Source organism: Parasteatoda tepidariorum, chromosome 8, assembly GCF_043381705.1.
Source record: "Parasteatoda tepidariorum isolate YZ-2023 chromosome 8, CAS_Ptep_4.0, whole genome shotgun sequence".
NCBI lineage: Eukaryota > Metazoa > Arthropoda > Arachnida > Araneae > Theridiidae > Parasteatoda > Parasteatoda tepidariorum.
Window position 1 is genome coordinate 6,660,351 of NC_092211.1, and position 27,304 is coordinate 6,687,654.

General features: G+C 31.2%; 1 protein-coding gene across 1 annotated transcript; it reads right to left on the reverse strand.

The window, feature by feature from the left end:
* Positions 1 to 7,018: 7,018 nt before the first annotated feature.
* Positions 7,019 to 24,759, reverse strand: LOC107450837 (SUZ RNA-binding domain-containing). Its single transcript, XM_016066747.3, has 4 exons — positions 24,471 to 24,759; positions 20,301 to 20,353; positions 12,144 to 12,389; positions 7,019 to 9,242 (listed from the first exon to the last, which is right to left on the reverse strand). The coding sequence occupies exons 1-4, from the start codon at positions 24,528 to 24,530 to the stop codon at positions 9,131 to 9,133; spliced, it is 471 nt and encodes a 156-aa protein (XP_015922233.1). The 5' UTR covers positions 24,531 to 24,759; the 3' UTR covers positions 7,019 to 9,130.
* Between the last annotated feature and the right edge of the window lie 2,545 nt (positions 24,760 to 27,304).

The window sequence follows — 27,304 nt, forward strand, 5'->3', positions numbered from 1 at the left end:
CTAATCTTCCACCCCTTAGTCATGTTAGAAACTCGAATTTGGTAAAATATTTCAACAAATTAAAAAGTTATGAAAATCAGAACCGAACCTCTGAATATCTGTCTAACTGGAGCAACAACCAGGGACTCAAAAGGAATAGCCCATTTGGTCTGGCCGATAAAATGAAGATTATTTCCCAATCGGTGGAGTATTCATCTCTTACACCTTGTGTCAGCCCGATTGAGGGACTATCTGGAGTTCACTTCCACTCAGAACTTCTGTCCCACACAAACAAGAACTCAGATGTCCCAGAATACCTACGACAGCTGGCTGTCGAGGTTATTAACTGTATCCCGAGTGATGCCACTTTAATATATACAGATGGCAGTAAGGACGAGTCAAATCACACTGGAAGCGGTATTTATATCGAGAATATTTCTGTTCGATTCTCTTGACAAAACCCAGACAATTGCTCGGTACTTAGGAGCGAATTAATAGCTATTGAGGAGGGTTTAAAAAACCATCCTCCACTCCACTGACTCTAGCGATATTTGGATTCTCACAGATAGCTCGATTCAACATCTACAGGACTGGAAGTCGAGTAAGAGACCTCGGAAGCATTCAAATAATCAATATGCTCAAAATTCTTGCAAATCGTAGGGAGGTCCACTTTCAGTGGATCCCCTCTCACTTCAACGTCCCTGGTAACGAAGTTGCGGATATCCTGGCTAAAAGAGGCTGCTCTGAGTCTGAGATGGCAACTACCGACTATGACCTCACTTTTCAAGAGATTTTCTCAGTGATGAAAAATAGAGACCGACACCCCTCCTGCCCATCCCTGGTTCTGTAGGAAAAGACCAGGATGTGCATTGGATCTTGAGGCTGACAGACAGGCTCAAACGGCCGCCTCGAGATTTATCAGTGGGCACCTCAAATGCATGACCTTTGAATGCGGCCGCAAAGTCTTCCCAACGTGCACCAAGTGCCATCTGATGCCGGCCGCCCCCGATCATATCCTCGACTGCTTGGGGCTCGCTCTTGCGGATATCCGTGATAGCCCACTTCTGGTGCTTGATTTTGCTAGGGTTCACGGTCTCTTGAATTTGATCTAGCTGTCCCTAGATCCTGAAGGATTGGACACACTCTTTTTTTCCTCCTCCTCTCTCCCCTTTTTTTATAACACATATTATATTATATTTTTAAAAGAAAATGAATTAAAAATAATGTACACAAAAAATGAACATTATAAAAAAATAAAACAAGTATTTAGAGAACTATAAGAATTGTCAATGTTACTACCCTTTCTATGAGAACGCGTTCTCTCCACGCTTTTAAAGCATCCCGTTCTCTTTCATGTGTGATTTGATACCTCAAAAATAGCTGCGCTGTCTCAATGGGAAAATATCCTTTGCATTTCAAATTATTTTCATCGTATTTATGGCCCCCTTCACTCTTTTGCCATCCTTTAAAAATGAGGGATATCAGGGTGCGTAGCCAAATTATGCAACAAAAAATAAGCACCTTTTAAGCACTCGAGAAATATTTTTAAGCACTTTAAAAAAATATCATAATTTGGTAGGATTCGAAAGTTTTTGACATTGACGGTTTTATCTTGTTTCAACCGTCATGTCAAAAACAAAAAAGACTTTTAGCATTGTTTTTGACAATTGCCAAAAATCGTGAAATTTTGAATCATGCAAGGCGTTTTCATACGCCTAAATAGATTGTGGTTGAATGAATTGTGAAAACGTTGAATAGAACAATGTGAACTGTGTCTTTCTGCAGAATTCAAAGCAAAAATCGACATGGTAAAGAAAAATATCTCATTTTGAAAAAGGGAAAAAATGAAGCACTTTTTAAAAACACCCCATATAAAAAGCAGCTTTAAGGGCTTTTAAAAAACGAAAATAAGCACTTTTTAAAAACGCTACGCACCCTAGATATCCACTGAACCATGTCTTCATAAAAATTGTCTCAAATAGGCAATTATCTAGAGTTTCTAGAAAAACAGATGTAGTAAGCTTTTAGTGGAGACTGATATTTTCTATTTTTTGGTGATTTTGTCAAGAGACTTTATCTGACATATATTCATTCTAAATCTTCTCTTACAATACCTCACTACCACCATCATTTAAATCAGTTGCTTACAGTTCAAAATTTTGACAAATATTCTGTTTATTTTTATTTTGATTGATTAATTTTTTTAACTTAAATTATTCGTTATTTTCCCATCCATTTAGAAATGAACTAGACACAATTTTTATTTATTTAAATAACATTTTGTCATTTTCTAAGTAAATAGTAGCATAGAGAACTCCAGTTCTAAATAAAGTTTATCTCTGAATAACAAGAACTTATTAAATAAATCAATTTCTTGGGAGGTAAGCATTTATAACTGTATGTTCATGTACAGTTAGAATTGTCATGTGTTTTATAGTTTATATATCAAATTTATTTATATAGTTCATGATTTTACCGTTTAGTCTTTGCGCATGAATCTATTTTTAAAGCACGGAATTTATTTTTGTTGTCGGAATTGTTATAATCATGAAATGAATGGAACTTTTAAAATTATTAAAAAAAACTTAGATTTCTTAATAACTTTGTTTTCATTTATAAATTAAATGTCACTTTTAATTTTATAAAAAAATTACATATAATTTAATAAACAAATTTTTTGTATTGATAATTTATATCCTACTACAAAAAATTAACACCAATTTACATTTTAATCAATTAAGAGTTTCATGAATAAAATACATATGATTTTATTAAACTCAATAATAAAATCTCCGATTAAAAATATTTTTAGGAATTGGATAATTTGTTAAATTTAATTTATTGTATAAATGCAATAAGTGTACTTTATGTAGATTTATTTACTTTGCTTTTGTCAAAATAATATAGGATTTTTAAAGAAATTTTGTTCTAATTAACCCTTAATTTGGTATTTCTGACAAATATTTTTTCAAAATTAAAAGAACTAGTTTTTTAAAATTTTAATATTGAAACTATAAGGACTGCTGAACGAGGTAGAATATGAGACTTCTTTGTGTTTACTTTTTTATTTCTTTGTGTAAATTTATGTCAAGTTTTTGAGGTTTTAAAAATGGACCAAATGATCCTAGAAAACCGAAATATCTCATCTGGTCTGTTTCTTTTCTTAAAAATAATAAAAAGATAAATATAAAACTATATTTTTAAGACACTGAGGGGAATTATAAATCGACTATGTCAACCTTCATCTATCAAAAGGTATCTCAAGATCATCAAAGAAACAGCGCAATTTTGATCTTCCCCGGCTTTGGTAGTCCGACGAGCTGCACGCGAATCGACCACCCGCTTACTGACCGCAGTTTTGGGGAACAAAATCCTCTCCGAAATTATATACGAGGGTTGTAAATTAAATAGTGGCAACTTAACCTTTAAATTCACAAAAGGACGGGCATTCGCAAATTAGATATGGGAGCTGTGGCTGTTGTCGATGTGTAGAGTGCAAAAAAAAAGTCGATTAGCTTAGAAGAGTAGTTGTTGTGTGGCGTTAAGGTGAGGAGTTTCGTTTCCATCGCTCTAAAGCATGTTTTCAAAAGGTGATCAGCGGTCGTGGCTTACAATCGAGGTTGCCCGTGGCAAAAATGCAACAGAATGCTATCGAGGATTAGTGGAAGCCTTTGGAGCAAATGCTTTACCATATAGGACAGTAGCACGATGGATTCAAGCATCTCGTCTTTTTTCGTCATTAAGCCTTTTCACAACATGCTTTAGAGCGATGGAAACGAAACTCCTCACTTTGACGCCACGCAACAACTACCCTTCTAAGCAAATCGACTGTTTTTTGCACTCTACACATCGACAACAGCGCCACCTCACCGCACCCATACCCTATTTACGCATGCGCACCCTTTTGTGAGTTTCAAGGTTAAGTTGCCACTATTTAATTTACAACCCTCGTATATTACTTGATTAATTAACTATTGTGCGGTAAGCGGGGTATAAACGTAAGAAAATTATCATTATTCAGTTTTTTGTAGTTAAAACGTTTAGAATATATACATTAGGAGATGGGGCCAGGACACTGAACTCAGTTTCGTGAGTTCTCATCCAGCTGGCCGAAAACTCCCCGCGTAGTAAATGGTGGCTGGTGCACGTTGAATCCGCCCGGTCATAAAGTCCTTCATGTTACCATAACAAGTTATACCTCTGGAGATACTGAATTGGAGATGGATCGTTCTCTGGTTCAGGTAAAAATTACAATTTGTGGAAGAATAAATGGATCAGGGCTAGATTTTACCCGTCTCCGAGGACGGCTTGTCCAACAATGTACCCGTCCTCCTTTGAAAGTAACCCGTAGCTTCTAAGTAAATAAGAATATAATTTTCTCTTATTTATTAAAAACATTAAATAAATTGTACAATGAACTAGTAGTTACTAGGATTACATTATACAGTAATAAAAGAAATACTAGGTTACTAATAGTATCTTAGTTTCTTTTATGAAATAATTTATTTCTTCTATAAATAAAATGGCCGTCCACGCAGACGTCGGATTCGAGAAATTCGTTGTCCGCGGGGAATTTTTGACGGGCGGTTTTTCGAGCCTGAAATGGATGCATTAATAGGTTCGCCTTATAAACAGGTGTGACAGAAGTCGAATTCTTGGCCATAGATGGCGCCATTTGAAGACTCACACCATTAATGGCCGACGACGACAACAGAAGGAGATAACATTGTATCTACGCACTTCGGTGTTCTTCTGGGAACTCACTGAGAGTGAAGTTATGTAAGTGGTGAGCAAGTTCTATAAATGAGTGCAAAGATTTCTCTGTTGTTCATTTACGTCGCACTAGAGCTGCACAATGGGCTATTGGCGACGGTCTGGGAAACATCCCTGAGGATGATCCGAAGACATGCCATCACAATTTTGATCCTCTGCAGAGGGGATGGCACCCCCGCTTCGGTAGCCCGACGACCTGCATGCGAAGACGAGCACTTTACGATAGAACAGTTTAACGAGGACCCATACCACACACTGACCGTAGCCAGTGATGCTTGACTTCGGTGATCTGCTGGGAACCGTGTCTTAACGATCAGTCCACTGCGGGACAAAGATTTTTCTGATGTGTGACATAAGTTCCAGAAATTCATGAAAAATAACGGAACCAAAATTTTAAACAATGAACAATGGGAAATGATATCAAATTTATTATGTTGATGAATGTATGGATTCCCTTGAGTGATCTACTATAGTATAGCTATACTAGTTTTAATTGCCTGAAAAACTTGAATAAGGTACAGCTTAATATACTTTAAAAAAAATAATGCATTGCTGCCAACATGGATAGGAAAAAATTAAGTAGATTTTACGAAATAATATAAATTTCATGATAATTGTTGCATAATGTACTACATATTTTACACAAAGGGAATCTTAAGGATTTTTATATTCATCAAAATAGAAAAACTGCAATATTTTTCCAGTCATGATTGACATTAACAGGGGTTTGACTAGGTTTTTCTGAGAGGCACCTATTTTGTGAAAATTTAAGACATAATTGGTACTAAAAAATTATATTAGAAAATCAACCCAAAATCATGGATTTATCGTTTCTAACGGGATACCAAAATAACATTTTAAGAAAAAGTATTTTGTGAAACTACCGTTTTTCCTAAAGTTGAATGGGTGAAGGTACCGCTAAACGGTAGTAAATTTGGCCTGGACAGACCCCTGCAAACACACTTGAAACTAATTATGTTTACTCATAATGTCGAGTAAATAGGCATTCAATTCTTCAAAAATAGAAGATTTTTTAAATTAATTAAAAAAGAGAGCTCTGAATAAAAATAAACTTAACATTTTATAACAAAAAAAAAAGCTTTGAACCGATTTCTATAAATGAGGTTCGCTTCATTATGTATTATTAATACTTATTTAAATATTCAAGCAATAATCTGTACAAGAATTCTACTTCAATAGGAATTTTTTTCAGAAAACTTACTCAATTTTAAGGAATTTTCTAAAATGTACAAAAACCAGGAGAATTTTAATTAAACAAATAGACCAGGAGACTGGCAAAATCCAAGAGTTGGCAGCTATTTAGTTATATGATTTTAATTTCAGAAAACAAGATTGTAAAAATAGTTCTAAAAAAATGTCAATGATACAAATTAGAAAGAAGAAAAACGAAATATCTAATAATATTCATCAAAAGATTTTTTAATTAATTTAAAAAGAGAGTTCTGGATAAACTAAACACTTTAGAAAAAAAAGTGGTTCGCTTCATTATGATGTTTTCAGGGGACCCCAAAAAATCCCCCGAAACTTTTATGGACTTACTACCGACATTTTGGAGTTTCGAGAAGGGGGGGGGGAGAAATGAAAAATTACAATTATGAAGTATTGAATGACCTAATTATAAAAGTTCAATGAATTACTTTTTTTGCAAAATTAATAACCATAAATTTTCAAACATATAAACTACTACATTTTATGTAAATATTTTAAATTACCTGAATGAATTAATTCAGGTAAAAAATTATCTAATTTCTGCTGCTTTTTTTTATTTTCTGATGTTTGTGGGCTTGTCTTTCTTTTGTGGTGAACTTCATAATTGCAGGGAGGTTGACTTATATTTTCCTCATTTACAGTTGAAGAAATTTCCTCGAGAAGCAGTTTGCTTTTCTGCTAATGTAGAAGGTTTCTCAGAGACTTTTATAGGTGACTCATCTGAAGTACATGTTTTTAAGTCCTCTTGATATGTTTTCCGGAATTTCCAGGTATCAAAGTTCAGAATCCCCGGAATTCCGGGGTTTCCCCGGAGCACAAACACCCCTGTGTTTTAGTAATACTTTTTTAAATATTTCAGCAATAATCTGTACAAATATTCTATTTCACTAGGGATTTTTTTAGGAAACTTATTTAATTTCAAAGAATTTTCCAAGTTGTACAAAAACCAGAAGAAAAACTGACAAAATTCAGTAGTCTACTCAATGCCACGCATCTCACAACCATAGCCTGAATGAAACAAAGGCAACACACAAAATAAATTATCACTTTTTGTTTTTATTAAATAAAAGTTAGTTATACAAATTAAGACAAATAACCATTCTTATGAAAATATACATATATATATATTTTTATAATTACAAATGATGCTTCTTAAAAAGCTTTACTACAGCAGCATGCAGCCACCCTTTCGACTCTGATGGTAAAGTGTGATTTTTTTTCTTCCTATTATAATAAAATAGTTCTTCTGATATTTATAGGTGTGTATGTGACCATGAAAATAAAATAAAAAGTCCATTTATTTTATGCTGAAATTAAATAAATAGGAGAGCTGTCGTTCATTAAATAAATATATGTGTACAAGCTATCTGGACCAAAGTACCCGGACATACGGTAGTTAGGGTGGTGGAAGCATTATGGCGGGGGGAAGAGTGTTACTCTTGGTCTTCTCAGAGCCCCGACCCCATAGAACATCTTTGGGACGAATGCAGATTAGGCAGCCATCCTCGCTGCAAGCTTCAGTTGCGATGGAAGTTCTATCGAAAATGGGTGGAAATTGTCCATGCAAAAGGGTGACAGACATCCTATTAATAGGTGCCTCGTGATGCTTTAAGTCCATAACCACAGGGTGTTCGGACACTTTTGTTCAGATAGTGTATTCCTAATTGCAAACAAAAAGTAAAGCTGTGTTCTCACAAATTTACATAATACATATACGGAAATAACGCACACATACAGGCTTTGTAAAATAAAGGACACTTTTCTTACAAACAAAATTTCATCATTCCTTTAAATCAAAAAAAAATTGTTTCTTTCAATTAATGAACCAGATTGCAAACGTTTATCAGATTGTGTTTATGTAAACGTAACACAAAAGCTATATCAGGGTTGGCCACTCAAATCTGTGGGGAAAAAATTCCCTGTGTTTTCCCTGTATATATTATACACACTATATTAAGAGGAAACTCAACAATGACTGTGCACTTGTGTGAGCTACAGTAGGCAAACTATATTTATTAGTTTTAATTGCTGGAGGAAAAACAGCTAAGCATACTTAAATAATGCTATAGTAAATGAAACAATTTAGTATAGCTGAAATATCATGGTTAAATATCCTACAGATGATGCTTAGTGTGGTCACCATTTTTTAAAAGGCAAAAGTAAGAAACAAAATTATCTGCATTTTCCTTGTTATTTTAGGTGATTTTGAAATGCCCAGTATTTTCCAGGTTTTCCCCATTCTCTTTGTGGAGTGGCAACCCTGTATATGCTGAAAACTCAAATAACATTCATTTAACCCTATAAAAATGACAATGATTGAATGTAGGGTTTAGTGGCGCAAGGTCCAGATAAAAACATGCATAAAAATGACAATGATTTTTTTCAAATAGTTTAGTTCATCTATTTTTCAAGCACTAACCCAGCAAAAAAAAAAAATTTAGGGTTGCCACTAAAATAAAAAATCCCCGTGTTTTCCCTGTACATATTATACACAATATATTAAGAGGAATAACACAATCACTGTTCTCTTGTATGAACTGCATTGGGTTAACTATACTAGTTATAATTGCTGGAAAAACTTTTTTAAAAAAAAGGAACAGCTGAACATACTTCAATAATGCTATAATAAATGAAGTATTTTCCAGTATAACTGAAATATCCTACACATTGCGCTCAGAGTGGTCGCCATTTTTTAAAAGATGAAAATAAGAAATAAATTTTCTTGTATTTTCCGAGTTCGCATGGAAAAACTCAAAATTCCCAGTTATTTTTTGATTCCCTGTATTTTCTGGGTTCTCCCTACAGAGTGGCTAACCCTGAAAGTATCTATTTCAGAGAAGCAAGAAAATATAAACCAATAAACACTGCAAAAGAAAAAAGAGAGACATTCAAAGATGACTACAGACAATCTGTATTTCAGAAATTTGATTTTTAAAAAATGAGTGAATTTTAATCTGTAGAGAAAGCACAAGTTGGGCGCAGCAAAAACCTAAATTTCTACTGGGAAGAAGTTCATTTTTCTCACAAATAATTTATCAAATATTCAGTTTCCAGAGAGAAATGCTATTTCGACAATAGCTAATGTGTCCATATACATTATATACTTTCTTTTTTTTAAAAAAAACGAGTCCCACTAAAAAGCCTAATGCTACCGAGGTTGAAGAAATCCTTTACTTCCGTCCGGCCCTCGCGGCAGGCGTGTTACTATGATTTCGGCTTCGATCCGTCTATCCATTGATGCTGGCACGGCATTTGGGTTACTGGAAAGAAAAACACATTTTTATGATTTAAAACTAAACAAAACCAACACTTAATAAATACTTATTTCTACCATAGCCGATCAAATGGACTGGACTTCATGTTTCATGGTTGAATGTATGTAATATGGATGTTAAGAGGGAAATAAACTAAAAAAAACTTTATTATAATTAAACAAATTTGTATATTGTCAATTTTTATGTATCACAAACACAAAGAATAAAAAGTTTTAATTTATTGTACAACACATTTTCATCCATTGTACATTTTCCACAAACATATTTCTTCTAATTATTATTATCTCTGCAATTATAAGAATTTATAAGAATTATAATTCTTATAATTAATATTATTTCGTCTAAGAACTTGTGCTGTTTTGAAATTTTTCTGAGTAAAAACTAACAGTTAGTTAGAAATGAAGTAAAGCTATCCAAATAAAATATAAGCTTCTTACCAAAACAATTTGTTTTTGTCACTTTTTCTCACACAAAAATGCCAATCTAAACTTTTAGGTACTTTCTTGACATTTGAATTTACAGTCATTCTGATTGAGCTAACTACGCTAGTCTTTGCAGAAATGTGCAACTCATCGAATGCAATACGGTGAACACGCATTACATTGTCATTTCTGATCCGATAACCTTATAAAGCAGTGATTTGTTCTCCCGGTCAAATGACCAGTCGTGATAGAAATAGGTATACGACACATATTATTCGTAATAAACAAAATACGAAAAATAATAATGGAATACAACCTGTTAGAAAAAGTAACGAAATCAAATGTGTAAAAACGATACGATGCTAAGAGCATTTTCGATGCAAAAGGTCTTAAAAGGTCATTTGCCCGTCAAGGTAGGTGTTATGTTAAATAAACGTCTGACTTTAGAACTCAGGTTAATTCAAAATGAATATAGGGATTACAAACAGATTTAACGACAAAGAATTCATGGATAAGATTAACACAGAATGTAGATGGAACATTTCTTTACGCAAGGAATCCTGCGTGTGTGTGATGGTTCATTAGTGAAAATGGTGAGTTCCATGCAATGTTATGCATGTACTGTGCGTGTTAGAATTTAACAACTGCCATGCTGCTATAACAGTGCAGGAAAGGTTGTGTCAAACAAGAACAGAATGCATAGCCAAATTATGCATCAAAAAATAAGCACTTTTCAAGCAGTCAAAAAAAATTTTTAAGCACTTAAAAAAATATCATAATTAGGCAGGGTTGGAAAGTTTTTGACCATTGACGGCTTTATCTTGTTTTAACAGTCGCGTCGAAAGAAAAAACTTTTGGCATTGTTTTTGACAATTGTCAAAAATCATTACATTTTGAATCATATTAAACAAATGGCGTTTTCATACGCTACGGACTGACAATACGCCAAAATAGATTGTGGTTGAATTAATTGTGAAAACATTGAATAGAACAATGTGAATTGCTTTTTTTCTTCCATAATTCATAGCGAAAATCATCATGGTAAAGGAAAAATCTCATTCTGAAAAAAGGGAAAATTAAGCACTTTTTAAAAACACCCACTGTAAAAAGCACCTTTAAGAGCTTTTAAAAATCGAAAATAAGCACCTTTAAAAAATGCTACGCACCCTGAAGAACCTCCAAATGGGAACCAGGGTTCCAGCTCAATCGTGATAAAATAATTAGTTTCTGACAAAGACCTCTTTTCTTGATTATATTACACACTATAAAAAGATCGAGATTTTTCAGTTCGATTTCAGAGGGTGGAAAATGAAGCCTGATATTGAGAATATTTTGCAAAATGCAGCAGAGTTGCATATGAAAGTGCATTCATCTCACCGAACCCAACTCAGTAGACACACATGCACACTCCCAAGTATTGAATTGTGAAAACGTTGAATAGAACAATGTGAAAACCACGCTTTTGCATAATACAGTGAAAATTGACATGGTAGAGAAGAAAAAAATCTCATTTTCGAAAAGGAAGCTGTTTAAAAACACCCCATGAAAAAAGCACCTTCTAAAAAAGCTACGCACCATGTACTCATTAGGAATTTACGCAGTACTAAATGTAAAACATTCATGTACCAATTAAAATATCAAGATGTTAGAGTGACGATACATCGTGATGCCAAAATCTTAACATCGCTCAATCCCAGTTTTTAATTTATTCGTTCCTGCATTGCCTGATTTTACCAATATCTGGTTATTCAATGAAAAAGTGCCCTTACTGTTTTAAGTTCTACTATAGTTCATTAGTCAACAATTTTACCATGGCCCCAGTTCGGTTTAACATTTGCTTCATATGGGTCCTATATTAGCCAATATAGAACTAATCTTAGCTAAAAAATGTCAGGAGAATCTGACAATTCTATATAGGATCGATATCGGTTGTAAAATATCGAGTGAATTGGACATTTCCATATAGGGTTAATATCGGAAATAGAAAGAATCTTCGAACCCTTACTCCCTGTGACGAAATTTTTTTGGGCTTTCTGCGACAAACTTCCTTGGCACTAATATCTTGCTTTAAGATATTTTTAATTATAACAATTACTAATTTAAAGTAACAGAAACGTTGTGTATACAGAAGAAAGTATAGAATAAAAAATTTAAAAGTAATATTTCTTAATTCTAACATTATAGTCTATATTCTTGCATTTGGTAGGCGAAAAAATGCAATTTCAAGTTTTGTAAATCATTACAAAAATTAAAAATCATAAAATCCGTGCAGAACTCCTAAAATAAAGATCATGAATCACTCGAAAAGGGCACTTTAAAAAAGAGATACTCAAATAAGTAAATGCAAAATATGGTGTTCTTTAAAGAAAAGAAAAATGAGAGAAAGAACATTTCATCGGGGCAAATATGTATTCATTTATATATTTCATTTGGGGCATTTTTAACACTGAGAAGCAATTCTCACCTAGGTTCTTCTTCGCTGCTGGCTGATCCCAAAATCCTGAGTCTAGCCTCAGCATATTCTGCCTCCCTCTGCTTGAGTGTCTTGAGGGGTTGCCTTGAGGGTGATTTCTCTACCACCACTCTTGAAGATTTAGCATCGTTAGTTGGACGTTTGAGTATCTTCACTTGTGGAACATAAGGAGTTCGGGAATTCTCCTCCTCCAGTCTCATCTGAGAGTATTCACTTGTATTGGAATCTAAAACTGAACTGAGAACAATATTATTATTATGGATAGAAAAATAAATAAGAGTAGATTTTTACAAGGGGTGATTGTGGCAAAGAGTGAAAATCCCTGTAAATTTTATGAGCAAAAAATTAGCATCTATTTATATATTATACACAGGGTATCAGCTACATTTTAGATCTTCAAATTCATGACTTAACTAATTTACTATTTTCTCCGACAATAACACAACAATACATTTAATAAAGCCTTATAATGACATAAATTGAAATTATACGTTTAACCAGAACTGTCATACTCTGCATCTTCATATTTACTGATTTTAAATTTAATAAACAGAGGAAAGAAAGAGTTGAAGCAATAAAATAGCTGAACAAAAATACAAAAGCAAATTTTCTTTTCTTTTCTTCTGCAGAATTATATTCTAAAGATACTTTTCTTGTTCATTGGAAAGGGAAGAAACACTCCTGATTTTTCTGTTCTCATTTCAGAATTAAAAAAATTCGCCAATGACTGGCTTGCTTCAGTTAGAATTTTAAATTGATAGAATAAAAATTATAAATTACAAAAATTCGGAAATCACAGGATAATTCGCTCCAGAAATGTTTTTCGTTCATTCTTTGAAAGAACACGATAAAAACATTTCATATTTTAATAAAATATGACTGTGAGTGGGGATTTTGTTACTAATTCAGATATTCGGAACACCATCAAATTGGGGGGGGAGGTAAATTCCATTTTAAGAATTAGATTTTTCAGCGACCTAAATCCATAACTTTCCATGAGTTTTTTTTTTAAATCATGACAAATTTTGTTCAATACCAAAATTCATGACTTTCCAGGTCCGCAGATACCCTGCATACATGTTTAATATTGAACTCAACTTTTTGAACTAACACTTATAATTATATTATCTACTAATGCAGTATATCACACCTTTAGAGTAATTAATTAAAAAAAAACTTACTTCTTACAAGATTCGCGATATTGGATTTTAAAATAGCATGAATAATGAATAGCGATATCGGATTTTAAAAAAAGCGAAAACATAAATTGAAATAATAAATTTTAGAATCACGCAAATAAGAATCACTTTGCATAAGTATTAGATCACATGAATATGAATCGCAATGCATAATTTTAAATCACATATTAATGCGACAATGTATGTTTGATGATACAAACACTTTAACACAAATCACAATATTGGATTTAAAACACACATGAAAATGAATCCAGGGATTGGACTTTAAACTAGTGAAAACACAAATCGCAATATTAGTTTTAAAAAGATGCAAATACAAATCGTGATATTAGATTTTTAAATCAGGAGAACAGGAATAGCGATGCACTATTTTGAATTGCGAATTTTAAATAATTCTGCGATATTCGTCTAAAAATTGCTTCTCCTGCTTCTTGTTTTTAGACCGGGAAAGGTGGTGCAAAAAACTCGGAATTACGTACAATAACCCTGAAATATAAATTTCATGAAAATTCTGGCATAATGTAATAAATATTTTACACATAGCATGGTTGCCACAGAAAAAAATTAACAAAATAGTTGCTTTTAGAAGCCTAAGGAATGAAAATAGTTGCCTAAATAAGAACAAAAATTTATCAAAAATATGACCAAAATTTTATTGAATGACTTAACTGTCATATACTATAATCTATTTTAAAAAAAGTTTTATACAATTAAGTTTTGTACACAACATAAAATGCACTTAGATGAAAGGTGAAAACAGTAAAAAATTATAGCTTAAGTAAAAACAGAAAGAAAAAAACAATTTATAAAAATAACAAGGCTGGCAAGGTTTAGGACAGAATGGATTAATTCACCATTTAAAAAGTCCTGTAGAAAATCCCTTTGTTCAAAACCCTTTTATTCAAATTATGTCACAATTTTGAAATAATATTGAGAAGAAAAAATATATTAATTTTGGAACGCAAAACAAAATGAAGAAAAGTTTTTGCTTGATTAAAAAAGATTATTATTTTTAACATTGCATTCTTTAAACTTATGCAAAAATATAATTTATCAGTATTAAAAGCATATTTAAGGGATAAAGTATTCACTTTTGTTGTTCATTGAATTGTTGAAGCTTTAAAAGTTATAAATCTCTACCTGTTACATTATATTTTCCTTTAATAAGCAAATTATATTAAAAGTATCAAATAGTTATTCTGTATGTAATTATTATGTGTAGAATGGTTACACAAATAGAATTTTTACCTTTGACCTATGTTCAAGGTTTTAGACACTTTAAGACAGTAAAACCCAGGTGTCCTGTCCAAAACCTCAACTCTGTATTTTACACATAGGGAATTTTAGGGATTTTCAGAGTCTTCAAAATAGAAAAACTACAATATTTTCTAGTTATAATTGACATTAAACATACTTCAGAGCTCATTCTAGGCAGGGTAAACAGGGCGCAGCACCCTGCTGCCCTTTTAGTCAAAAGAATTCACCCTGTTGCCCCTGAAGTAAATTAGTGCCCTGATGTAATAGACTCCATACCCTTTTTGCCCTTTCTTTCCTCAACCCTTCTTTACTTTTTCCCCAAACTCTACAATGGATTTCATGAACTGTTATTTTTAACTCTAGTTTGCCATTTCTGTCAATACATAGTTTAATATGGGAAAGGAAAAATAGCCGTTACAACCCATTGTTGCACTTGTCTTTGAAAGTTTGCAGTTACTTCCACTATCATTAAATCATAATTATTATCAATCATTTTAATTATTTAATCATAACTACAGACACTTAAAAGCATACATTTATCATTTTATTAATATATGCATGCATAATAATGCATAAATTACTAAGCTAATTAGCTCATTAACTCGATATATATGTTAATTTATCAATGAAAATAAGTAATTAATGATTGCTTTGCTACTTTCAGTTAAGTAAAAAAAAAATTCTTTTACTAATTGACAATGTTTTTTAATAGAACGTGTAAAGAATCCGTGTAGAACGTGAAATTATTGCCTTTTTAGAATAATAATGCCCTTTTTTTAAACTTTTGCACCCTGACCTTTTTTCTGGCTAGAATGAGCTCTGCATACTTGAGATGTTATGTATTCTGCTTACTCATAATTTCGAATATTAATAGGCATTTTATTTATCAAATATAGTTAAAACATTTTTTAAATTAATTTAAAAAGAGAAAGTTCTGAATAAAAATAAACTAAACATTTTAGAAAAAAAAAAGAAGTTTTAAATTGGTTTCTATAAATGAGGCCTGCTTCATTATGTAATACATATACTTATTTAAATATTTAAGAAAGCAATAATCTATTTTAATAGGGATTTTTTTTTAGGAAACTTACTCTCAATTTTAGAGAATTTCCTAAAATGTACAAAAACCAGGAGAATTTTTATTAAACCAGAAGACCAGAAAGTAGCAAAATTCAGTAGAGTTGGCAGCTATGCAACATGGATAGGGAAAAAATCGAGTAGATTGTACAAAATATTATAAATTTCATAATAATTGTTACATAATGTACTATATATTTTACACACAGGGAATTTTAGGGATTTTTATAGTCATCAACACTGCAATATTTTCTAGTCATGATTGACATTAAACATACTTTTAAAATGTTATGTATTATGTTAACTCATAATTTAAAATAGTAAAAGGCATTTAATTCATCAAAGACAGTTAAAAGATTTTCTTAATTAATTTAAAAAGAGAGTCGGAATAAAAATAAACTGAACATTTTAGAACAAAAAGAAGTTTTAAATTGATTTCTATAAATGAGGCCTGCTTCATTATGTATTACTAATACTTATTTAAATATTTAAGCAAGCAATAATCTATGTTAATGGGGAATTTTTTTAGGAAACTAACTCTCAATTTCAGAGAACTTTCTAAGATGTATAAAAACAAGATGAGAATTTTAATTAAGCTTGTAAACCAGATGAAAGTGACAAAATCCAGTAGAGTTGGCAGCTATGGATATAATGTGAACTCGTCCTAAAAACTCTTGTTTTGAACTACACTTACTTGTCAAGTTTTAACACAGGGTTATCACCCTTTTAACAAAGCAAAAATTAAGCACTTAAAAGGACCTTTTTTTTGCAAAAATTAAAGACTTTTGACAAGTAAAGGACTTTAAAAATAGCATGATTGTTGATCATCGAATATACATATACCACCAGTGACAGGGCCAATTATTTACCTTTCTTGAAGGAAAAAAAATCAATCAATAACAAAAAACAATTTTATTATAATGTAAGCATTGATATAATTGTATTAATTAACAGGGATCGCTAAAGAAGTACCAGGCAATTTTTGCAAACCTTTGTCGTTTTTTGTTTAAAAAATTTTTTTAGGGTAAAGGTTAATATCATCTATGAAACTAATCCGTATTACGTTTTTAACGATTTTATTGAAATTGAGTTGCAAAGTTAAGAGCAGAAATTAAGATTATCAATTTTTTTCATGTATATTTAAAAAAAAAGAGTAAATAAATAAATTTGGCAAAAACATAGAAAAAATTATTAAAAGTTTTTATATTTTGCTACTAGACCTGCATCATATATTCAGTTGTGGGCCAATCTTGCTAAACATTCAGTTACGTCAAAAAATTCTTTCTTTTTCTATTAATGAATGAATGTGTATATACCTTATATATTTCATTTATAAGGGTATATATTAAAAGAATTAAAATACAAACAAGTTGAATTAAAAGTTGTGCATGAAAATAAGTTTTCCTGACTCTGTCGTGTTAAATTAAGTCCTATTCAAGTAAAATCAGGCCATATTAATATTATTAATGCACATTTAATCATTCCACTTTTTTTTTCATTACGCTTAACTTAACATATAATTTTAAAATCATTGCAATATTTTTATGGAATAAAAAAGCTATTATGTTTGAGAAGAATTATAATTTTCAAATCAATATGTTTTTTATTAGTTCTCGGTGAAATATATAAATAAAAGCGTTTCAACGATTTTCCAAAGGTATATACACATTCCTAGGGCCAGAAAATTGACAAATACTGATAAATTATTTAATTTCTCTTCACTTACAGATATTTAATAATAATACGTCTTCATCACCTTCCATTATTCTTAATATTATTTTCTATTATTATTATGATAGGACATTTTATTTTTATCGAAAATTAACAGTTTAAAACTGAAAGTAGTATTCTTTCATTATAAAAAAATCCTGTAACATCACCTTATCAGGCGACGCCTTGCAAAAAAAATATGGAAATATTTTATGAAAAACGTATTGAAAACGATATGTAACTTAACAATTTTGAAATTATTAATAAACAGCAAATGTTTACTTTCATGATGAATTTTGCACAAAATTATTTTCAGCAAAACCTGTTATTAGAGATTAACTTTACATAAATGCTACTAAACAATCTGACAAAAAACATGAACTAATTTTAAAGCAACCAAAAATTGAATAAAAATTAAAAACAGTATATTAAGTTGCAATGTTAACTGAATAAAATGATTATTTAAATCTAAGGTTCTTCTAATTGAGGAGATTTAAATTTTTACATAACCATCTGCTTATCCACAAGAAATAAAAATAATAGCGTAACAATCTAAGACTTAAAAAAAAAAAAAAAAAAAAAAAAAAAAAAAAAAAAAAAAAAANTAAGGTTCTTCTAATTTTTACATAACCATCTGCTTATCCACAAGAAATAAAAATAATAGCGTAACAATCTAAGACTTCAAAAAAAAAAAAAAAAATTTGCAATGCAACATAAGAACTTATAGTTACAAAATATTTAGCTATCTTATTAGAAGTAAACCATGCTTTCTTATTTAGCACACAGGAAAAAATTTTTTTAAGTGTTTTTGAAAAAAACTTGGTTTTTATTAAAAAGCCAGTAAACACCAGATTTTTGATGAAAAACTTAGGTAGGTTGGGATATTTCACTCTGTATATTACAGATCTTTTTAATTTTTAGTACAATCATGAATTTTAAAAAAATGATACTCCTTTCTATAAATATACAGTTACTTATTACACATTGAAATATTAGGCAAATTCATTTAATAATAATGAAATATTAGGCATTCCCTTTGTCCACACTATTCTTTTCCTTTAGAATGCTTCCCTCTCCTCATAGAGTATACTAATGAAAGAACCAATATATTATTGAAAGGACGTGTTCTCTTTCTCTTGCCTCCCCCCACACATTCCTTTTTGTCTTTCTAAAATGTTTTACCCTCAATGCATGGTCTAGGTGATAAAAGCACGGCTTTTTGTTTCAAAAAATAGAACTGAAAAACTATTCTTATCAACTGTAGTGATGCTGAAAAACTAAGGACTTTTAAAAATCTTGTACCAAAATTAAGTACTTTTAAGGGCCCTTATTTTCCAAAATAGAAATTGAGTAGTTTTTAAGGACTGTGGGAACCCTGTAACATTCATATTGCATAAGCAATATGAATGTTAATGTTTCTACAATATTGTCTACTAGTTTGTTTTTTTTAATTACACTCTAATTCTTATAAAGTTACTTTTTGATTATAAAAAAGATAATGAAAAGTACGACCATTTCCAATACTCTTTATGACTGCTTTTGGATGTTTAAAACTATTTTTAATCAGTGCCTCAGTCTAAATCAGTTGAAATTACAAGCTTGATTGATGTGTATTTATAAAGACTGAAAATCAGTATAATAAAAATTATAAATCGAACAAATGAATATATAGTACATCGAATAAGTAACTTCATACAAAATACTTTTATAACATAGTGAATAATGAAATGATATTTTGACTACAGTTGAACCTCGTTAACGCGAAGTCAGAGGGGGGACTATCATATTTATTTCATGTAAAGCGAGTTTTGTTTCATCCTATACATCATGAAAACAATTTAATCCGTATTTTGAATACATGTTTTGTACTATATTAATGTATGCGAAGACAGGGGTCTGTCTAGGTTTTTTTAAGAGGTACCTGCTTTGTAAAAATTAAAAATTCTATTAAAAGTTCAACACGACGGGTTAGGCTTACCACACCGCACTAACGGACCAAACATGTGCTACCTATTTGTAGAAGAGCTATTTTTACTCGCAAAAGCTTTTTTTTCTTCTTTCCATAGATTGCAATGAGAACGGGTTTTGCATGGTACTAGCGCTTTTACTTCCATTTCAATTAAGGAATTTAGTAGCTGACGCCCCTTTTCTCCCATGGCTTTTCGGAATCCCGGTATTTTTAACACCTTTTTTTACAAATCGTGTGAGAGGTGAATTCTTCTACTATGTCATAAAGGTAATCTGCAGGAAAAGTTCCATTGCAAATCAAAATGCGTAATTAACCCGAAGTTTATCGTTTTTAGGTGGATACAAAGACATTTTTAAAAAGCGGGGGGNAATCTTGAACTTGCTTTTTTAAAAGTATTTTGGGAAACTACTGTTTTTCTTATGTTGATTTTGCGAAGGTACGGCTAAACAGTAGTAAATCTGTCCTGGACAGACCCCTGAAAGAATACTATTATGAGCCAAACAAATTGAAATAAGCTTAAAAGTTTTAACTACTTTATTAAACTGCAACATTTATTGAAAAGAAATCCAATGCTTATTTTAACAATTTTATTTATTTGCCCATCAGCTACTTTCAACAAAGGAAGAAAATAGAATTAGCATTCCTCAAAATGAATAATTGAGATTTTATTCACATGCTTATTATCTGCGCTGAATCCAGTTTCCTTTCAAATTAAAGCGATAATCAGCTAGAAAATTTCATGTAAAATACAACAATAATTGATTGCTGACTCACGGTAACAAACATGCGTTTAATGTAAAGCAATATTTCAGGTGAAGCGGTTTCGTGTTAATGAGGTTCGACTGTATAACTTTGGTGCAAATTATAAAATACGAAACAATATGAAAAGTCAAATTATAAAATGGAAACACAAAAATATTTTAAATAATGTCTTACTTATTTATTTTTGGTGCTTTTAAATGAAGTTCTTCTAACTTTTTGTCTAAAATCTGCAACAAAAAAAAAAGACATGTGTTAAAAATTATATGAAATAGTACGGAAATTGTAATTAAACATTTAGATATGATAAGTTTCTTCAAAAAGAAATCGCTTCGGGTAGAACTAGGTTTCTTCAAAACCAGTGCAGGGTGCATAGCCAATTTTTCAACTAAAAATAAGCACATTTTCAGTACTTTTTAAACACTCAAAAGATATTTTTATTAAGTCTCCAAAAAAATTCACAATTAGGATCTGTGCAGCAATATAAAATTATTTTTTTCTACTTATTAAAGTTCTTAATTAATAAACATAAATCAATAAAATTCAAAAACTTTATATAATCATGATCAGGGTTACAACTCAAATCTGGAAGGAAAAAAAATTCCATGTGTTTTCCCTCTACTCATTACACACAATGTATTCAAAGGAAACAACAATTATGATGCTCTTGTGTGAGCTATATTGGGTAAACTATATTTATTAGCTTTAGTTGCTGGAAAAATTTAGAGAAAAAAAAAAAAGGAACAGCTGAATATACTTAAATAATGCTATAGTAAACGTTAGTTTAGTATAGGTGAAATATAATTAAATATAGCATAGATTACGCTTTGAGTGGTCACCATTTTTTAAAAGACAAAAATAAGAAACAAAATTCCCTGTATTTTCCCAGTTATTTAGGGTGATTTTCCAATTCCCTGTATTTTCCAAATTTTTCCTGTTCTCCTTGTGGAGTGCAAACCCTGATGATAAAATAACTAGTTTCCGATAAATATCGCAAATCATGCACATTTAGCAATTTATGACGACAAAGGACACAAGAGTAAAAATCTCTTTTTAAAAGACAGAAAATTAAGCACTTTATAGAAATCATGAATAAAAAAAAAGCATCTTTAAGGGCTTTTAAAAAATATAAATGAAAAATAAGCCCCTTTAAGCACTTTTTAAAGATGCTACACACCCTGCAATGGATGGTGTTTTCAATATAAAAGTAAACAACAACAATCTTGACCTTCTCTACTTCTGGTTAGAAAGTATACGGCTGCTTACTAAAACTTATTCCACTAAGTGATATTTTCAAACAGATAATTTTGTTTTCAATAAAAGAAATAAAATTATATCATTGTTGAGCTCAAATCTGCTGGTATTTTATAAGATATAAAGAATTTGCTTTTTTTGGCAACCCCAATTTGGTCTCCCAATCCAATTTATGACTGTTTGTTTGGTTTTCTCTTCACCGTCATATGTTAGTGTTAGAGTATTCTTCACACAGGAAGATTAAGTTCATTTTAAAAATTATCATTTACGTTTAAATTTTGAAGTTGGTACATTGTTTACAAGGTAAGAAGTGTTTTGTAAAATAACAAATATGTTTTTCAAATGACAATTTTTACGTCTTCAAATGACGGTTCTTCTTTTAAACACAAATAATCAGTAAGGTAACAAATACACCATTTCACAATACAAATACATCACATTCATATAACAAATATACCATTCCCACCATTTTAAAAAAAATGCTTTTTTCTTTCCTCATAAGATTTTTCTTTCTTTTTTGAAAGATGTTTACCTTACCATCATTTTGGAAATAATCATTAGTGTATTACAAATCTTAATAATNTTTTTGAAAGATGTTTACCTTACCATCATTTTGGAAATAATCATTAGTGTATTACTTCATCGCTTTTTAAGATTACTTCCAAATACTTTTTTTTTTTTCAGTTGGGTTTAACAATAAAAAAACGGCTTTTTGTAGCGATTCAGAATACCAGAAAAATCAGTTATCCTGAATAGCGATGGTCCCGATCGTTCCGAATAATCATTTCCCTATTGCAGGGAAGGCGAACCAATGGCACGTGATACAATATTTTGGGCACGCCACCGATCACAAAGTTTACTATGAAGCATATTAAAAATTTAATTAAAATTCATGAAAAACAAACAAAAAAAAAAACAATTATTAACAAAAGAATTAACAATCAATGCCAAAAAAAAAAACAATTTATAACCATACATAACAAGCTAACAATAAATGACCAGCAAAAAAAATTAACAGTCCTGCTAAAGCTGGCATCTTACAACCTAATATAAGTTATTTGCCATTGAATCTGCAATAACAGAAGTCACACTGATGTTACTTTAAGTTGAATTACGCATATAACTGAGACATTGCAAAATGTATTTTTTTTCATAGTAAATCAAGAGTCTTGAGTTACTATAAGTTAAATATAGTTAAAAAGTCTTGAGATACTATTTTGTATTATTATTTTGCCAATAATCACGAAGTCAAAATTACTTGACGGCACTTCTATGACCTCATTAAACAATATTTTAGAAAAAATGGCACGTTGGTCTTTAAAGGTTCGCCACCCCTGCCCTATTGTATATATATGTGTACATATATATTCCTTATGTAATGATTAAACAATTCATTTTGATTTGGCATCAGAAACAAATAAATCAAAAACAAATAAATCAAAAACAAAATTTCAAACAATATAATCTTTAAAATTCATGCAAATATTACAAGACAGTATTAAGATAAGCAATTTGTGTAACATATACAACGGAACCTAACAAATTTATATATAATGAATTTCTGCATCTTATAAATATAAATTACTCAAAGATCAGCAATTGTTACGTGTGGATATTTCCATATCTTGATCTGTGACAGAATAATTGCCAAGTCTTGGCAACTGACGGACAGCAGCCTGCGAAAACTATTAAAAAAAAACATTGCAGAAAGGTAATAACTCAATATGATACTTGTTACCAACTCTATTATGATACGGAAATGTCCATGTTACTATGATCTTAACTTCAGAAAACAAGACTATTAAAAATAGTTCTAAAAAAATTGTCAATGGTACAAATTAAAACAAAAATTATGAAACATCTTTATCAGGGATATTTTTCAATTTAAAAATGGAAAATTAATATGTGCTTAGGTGCATAAATATAACCACAGCTGCCAACGTGAAAAGGATAAAATCCAGTAGATTTTAAAAACATATATTTCATGATTATTGTTGCATATTATACTACATATTTTATACATAGGGAATTTTAGGGATTTTTATAGTAATCAAAATAGAAAAACTGTAGTATTTTCCAGTTATGATTGACATTAAACATACTTGAAATGTTATGTTTAGTAATAATTTCGAATATTAACAGGCATTCAATTCTTTAAGGATAGTTAAAAGAATTTTTTAATTAATTGAAAAAGAGAGTTCTGGATAAAGAAAAACTGAACATTTTAGAACAAATAAAAAAAGTTATGAATTAATTTCTATAAATGTGGTTCACTTCATTATGTATTAGTAATACTTATTCAAATATTCAAGCAATAATCTGTACAAAAATTCTACTTCAATAGGTATTTTTTCAGAAAACTCATTCAATTTTAAAGGAATTTTCTAAAATGCATAAAATTCAGAAGAATTTTAATTTAAGAAATAGACCAGGAGACTGGCAAAATCCAGTAGAGTTAGCAGCTATGTACTTATTATAAAAATAGTTCTAAAAAAATTGTCAATGGTACAAAATTAAAAAACCATATATATCTTTATCAGGAATACTTTTCAATTTAAACTTGAAAAATCGCCCTATCGCTTTGATTATGGGCCTATAATTGTAACTTAATAATAATGGCAAACCAAATACATTAAGAGATTTTGCCATTCTTCGCAAAAGAAAGAGTAGGCAATAATCGTCTTTCGAAAGGTGAGTGTAACAATATTTTATAAGCACGCATTATTTGATAAAATGTTACCAATTAACTGATATCGCTAATCAAGACTTCGTCAGAAAGAAACCAATACCGCTGCGTAGACTATTCATCAGACATTAGCAGTTGAGAAAAATTACCTTTTGGCAATAGGCTACTTTTAAATCTGATCTTTAATTGCGTCGAATAAGAAATACTAAGTTCCGATCACTTATCTTTAATACGATAAATAATAAGATAAGTTCAACACTTATCACAGAGGTTTATTAAAAGAGTGGAGCAGATTTAATATTGTAATTCCAAGAGAGAGAAGTCACAAGAAAATACTCAAGCAGAACAAGGTACCAACATGCGGAAATGAGTTTAAATCATTTCCGCATGTAGACAAGAGTGTTTACCCCATTTTCAATCATATCTTCCCAACTGTCACAGACATCATCAGCTACGTCTTGTGCCATTTCAAACAAACCTCGTGGCCAAAACAAAATTAGTGAAAATTAAGATAATTCATTAATGATATAAGAAAATTAATACAATAACCCCCATTGTTTTTAGAAAAAAAATTAAAAATGCAAACTATAATAAAATTTTCTATATTTAATACATAATGCAGAATATAAAAATAATTAATAAACACGAATGCAGAGTAGAGTTTAGCCGAGTACTTCCTTCTATTCATTTTTATTTATGACTCCTTTGACTGAAGAAGCATTCTCACTGTTTCGCTATTTTTGGGAAAAGGTTGTGAGCAATCCTGATCAAGGTTGTTATTTAACGATCGTATGGTAAAAATGTTTATTTTGAAAACTTTATTTGCATTTTTTTAAACATTTTTTCATAAGTTTGATGATATTTCGAGTCATTTCTTACTGTATTCTTCTCTTTTGAGTGAATAGTTTGTCCTTTTTGAAACATTTTCCTGGGAAACAGCATTTTTTAAATTTAAAATATATTAAATTAGCTAGAGAAACGAAAGGTATAATAGCAGAGGAAAGCAAGTAAGTGACTGAAAAAGAAGTTAATATTTGAGTTTGGCACACAAGTGTTGTCTCAATTTCAAGCACGGAGATTCTTTTTATATTCCTGCGCTGAAATGAATTCTGCTTCCGAGGAGGTGGCGCCAAGTGCCAACTTCTGGTGAACAAACTATACGTGATTTGTAAGATTTTTTTTTCTTTTTATTTTGCTGGAAAACGTGTTACACCAAGCAAAGTTCTCATGTTTCCTCTGTGGTGATTGGACATGCGTCAATCATACGTAATGAAATTGGCTCTTGAGTGGTATGAGTCTCCCTCGTTTTATTGGAATTACATACATTTGCAGACTTGTGTGCTCAATTTAAGCTTATAAACCTTTGTTAAATAGAAGAAAATGGTTGCACGATACAGCCCAGAAAGTATGTATCCTTACGACGACCTCTTGTCGGAATTTTTTTTTATTGTCACGAAAATGTTAGCCCTAAAAAACCTTTTTTTTCAAGAAAGTGAAAATACTGCAATTTCAAGCATTTCTTCCTAAAAAAATAAAAAATGATTTTCAAAGCTTATGATATTACAGGGTTTACTATCAAAAATGATATTGAACCCTGTGAAGGTTTTCACATAGTCCCGTTGAAGCCTTGGACCTTCCTTAAGTCCCCGATTGGATTTAAAAAGTAAGTAAAATATTTCTTATCGAATAGCTTCTTATACTGGAAAGTGCGTGTTCCTGAAAAATGGACACAGATAAAAAAAGAAAATGGATACGGCATTTGTTTATAATTTTCAAACTCCTCTTATTAAAACTGTTTTTTTCTTTCCTTCAAACGAAAAAACTATTGAATACAAATAAATTCGTAATGTGATATCGTCCATTTTCCTGAATCACCTAGTACACTTTTTTTTGTAAGGACACATTTTCCAATAGAACACCGAAGTCAATAAGCGGCTGGCTTCAGCACTGGCTGCGGTCAGTAAGAAGGGTAGGTGACCACTTTGATCAGCATACGTACGTATGCTGATCAAAGTACGTATGCTTAAACTGTTCGACCGTAAAGTGTTCGACTTCACTCTCAGGTCGTGGGCTATCTTCTCTGCAGATGATCAAATTTGCGATGGCATGTATTAGTATCATCCTCGGGGATGTTTCCCTGACCGTCGCCCATTGTGCAGCTCTAGAGCGACGTAAATAAAACACCTACTTACCTCAATAAAATATTTATACATTTTTCCCCCCTTTAATTCAAGAACATTTCAGTTAATTTATTTTCAAATGTTCTTCTATGTTACATGAAGTGATAAAAGCCATCACTCTTCCCCCATCCTTATAGATTTTTTTCTATAAACTATTTTTTGATGAAAAGGACATTTTTTTATTTTGAAAAGTATCAGTTTTGAATATTTAAAATAATGTAATTTTATGCAAATATATGACTAAATTGACGGATAAAAGGAATTGTGTCTGAAACACTGATGCTTACATAAAAATGATCATTATTGCGGTCAACAGGTCTAAATATAGTTTGTCTACAGTAAGAACTCCCCGGCCACAAAGTCTGAGGCCGTCTACTTCTATGGAAACAAGAAGGGTGCATTTCAGGGAGGGGAGCTTCTTTTCACTCTAGGGCGAACACAATAGACAGTAGAAAAAGATTCGCTTTAGTTCGCCGACCTGAGTCAAAACCTGCCCCGCATCCCTACTTGAAATATTTATACCTCGTTACCATAGTAAACGACTCGGGTACAGACGACTGGCAAGGGATGTTCTTGCTCTATACAACTACACAGGGGGGTGAAGCTTTTCAATGAAATGGGTTGTTGTAGTAGGCTATTAAGATGATTGTTCTTGTTTTCCAGTGGTGCCATCTATGGACAAGAATTTGACTACTGCCACACCCATTTATAGGGCAAACCCACTCATGCAGCCATTCATTCATCGGCAGATCATGATTTCGACCTGAACAAGAGAATGATCCCTCTCCAATTCAGTACCCCTAGAGGTATAATTTGTTATGGTCTACAGTAAGAACTCCCCCCCCCGATATAGAGGACCTTGTGTCCCGACACATTTAGCGTGCACCAGTCACACGTGGAGTGAGCATTTGACCAACAGGATTCAAACCCCCGTTCTCACGAACGTGAGTTCAGCGCCCTGCCAATCAACTATCCCAGTCCCATTCAATTGGGTTGTGTACTCCTAATTAATTACAATAATTTATTTTCTTCTCTTCATATTTTTTTTAAATTCCCTTAAA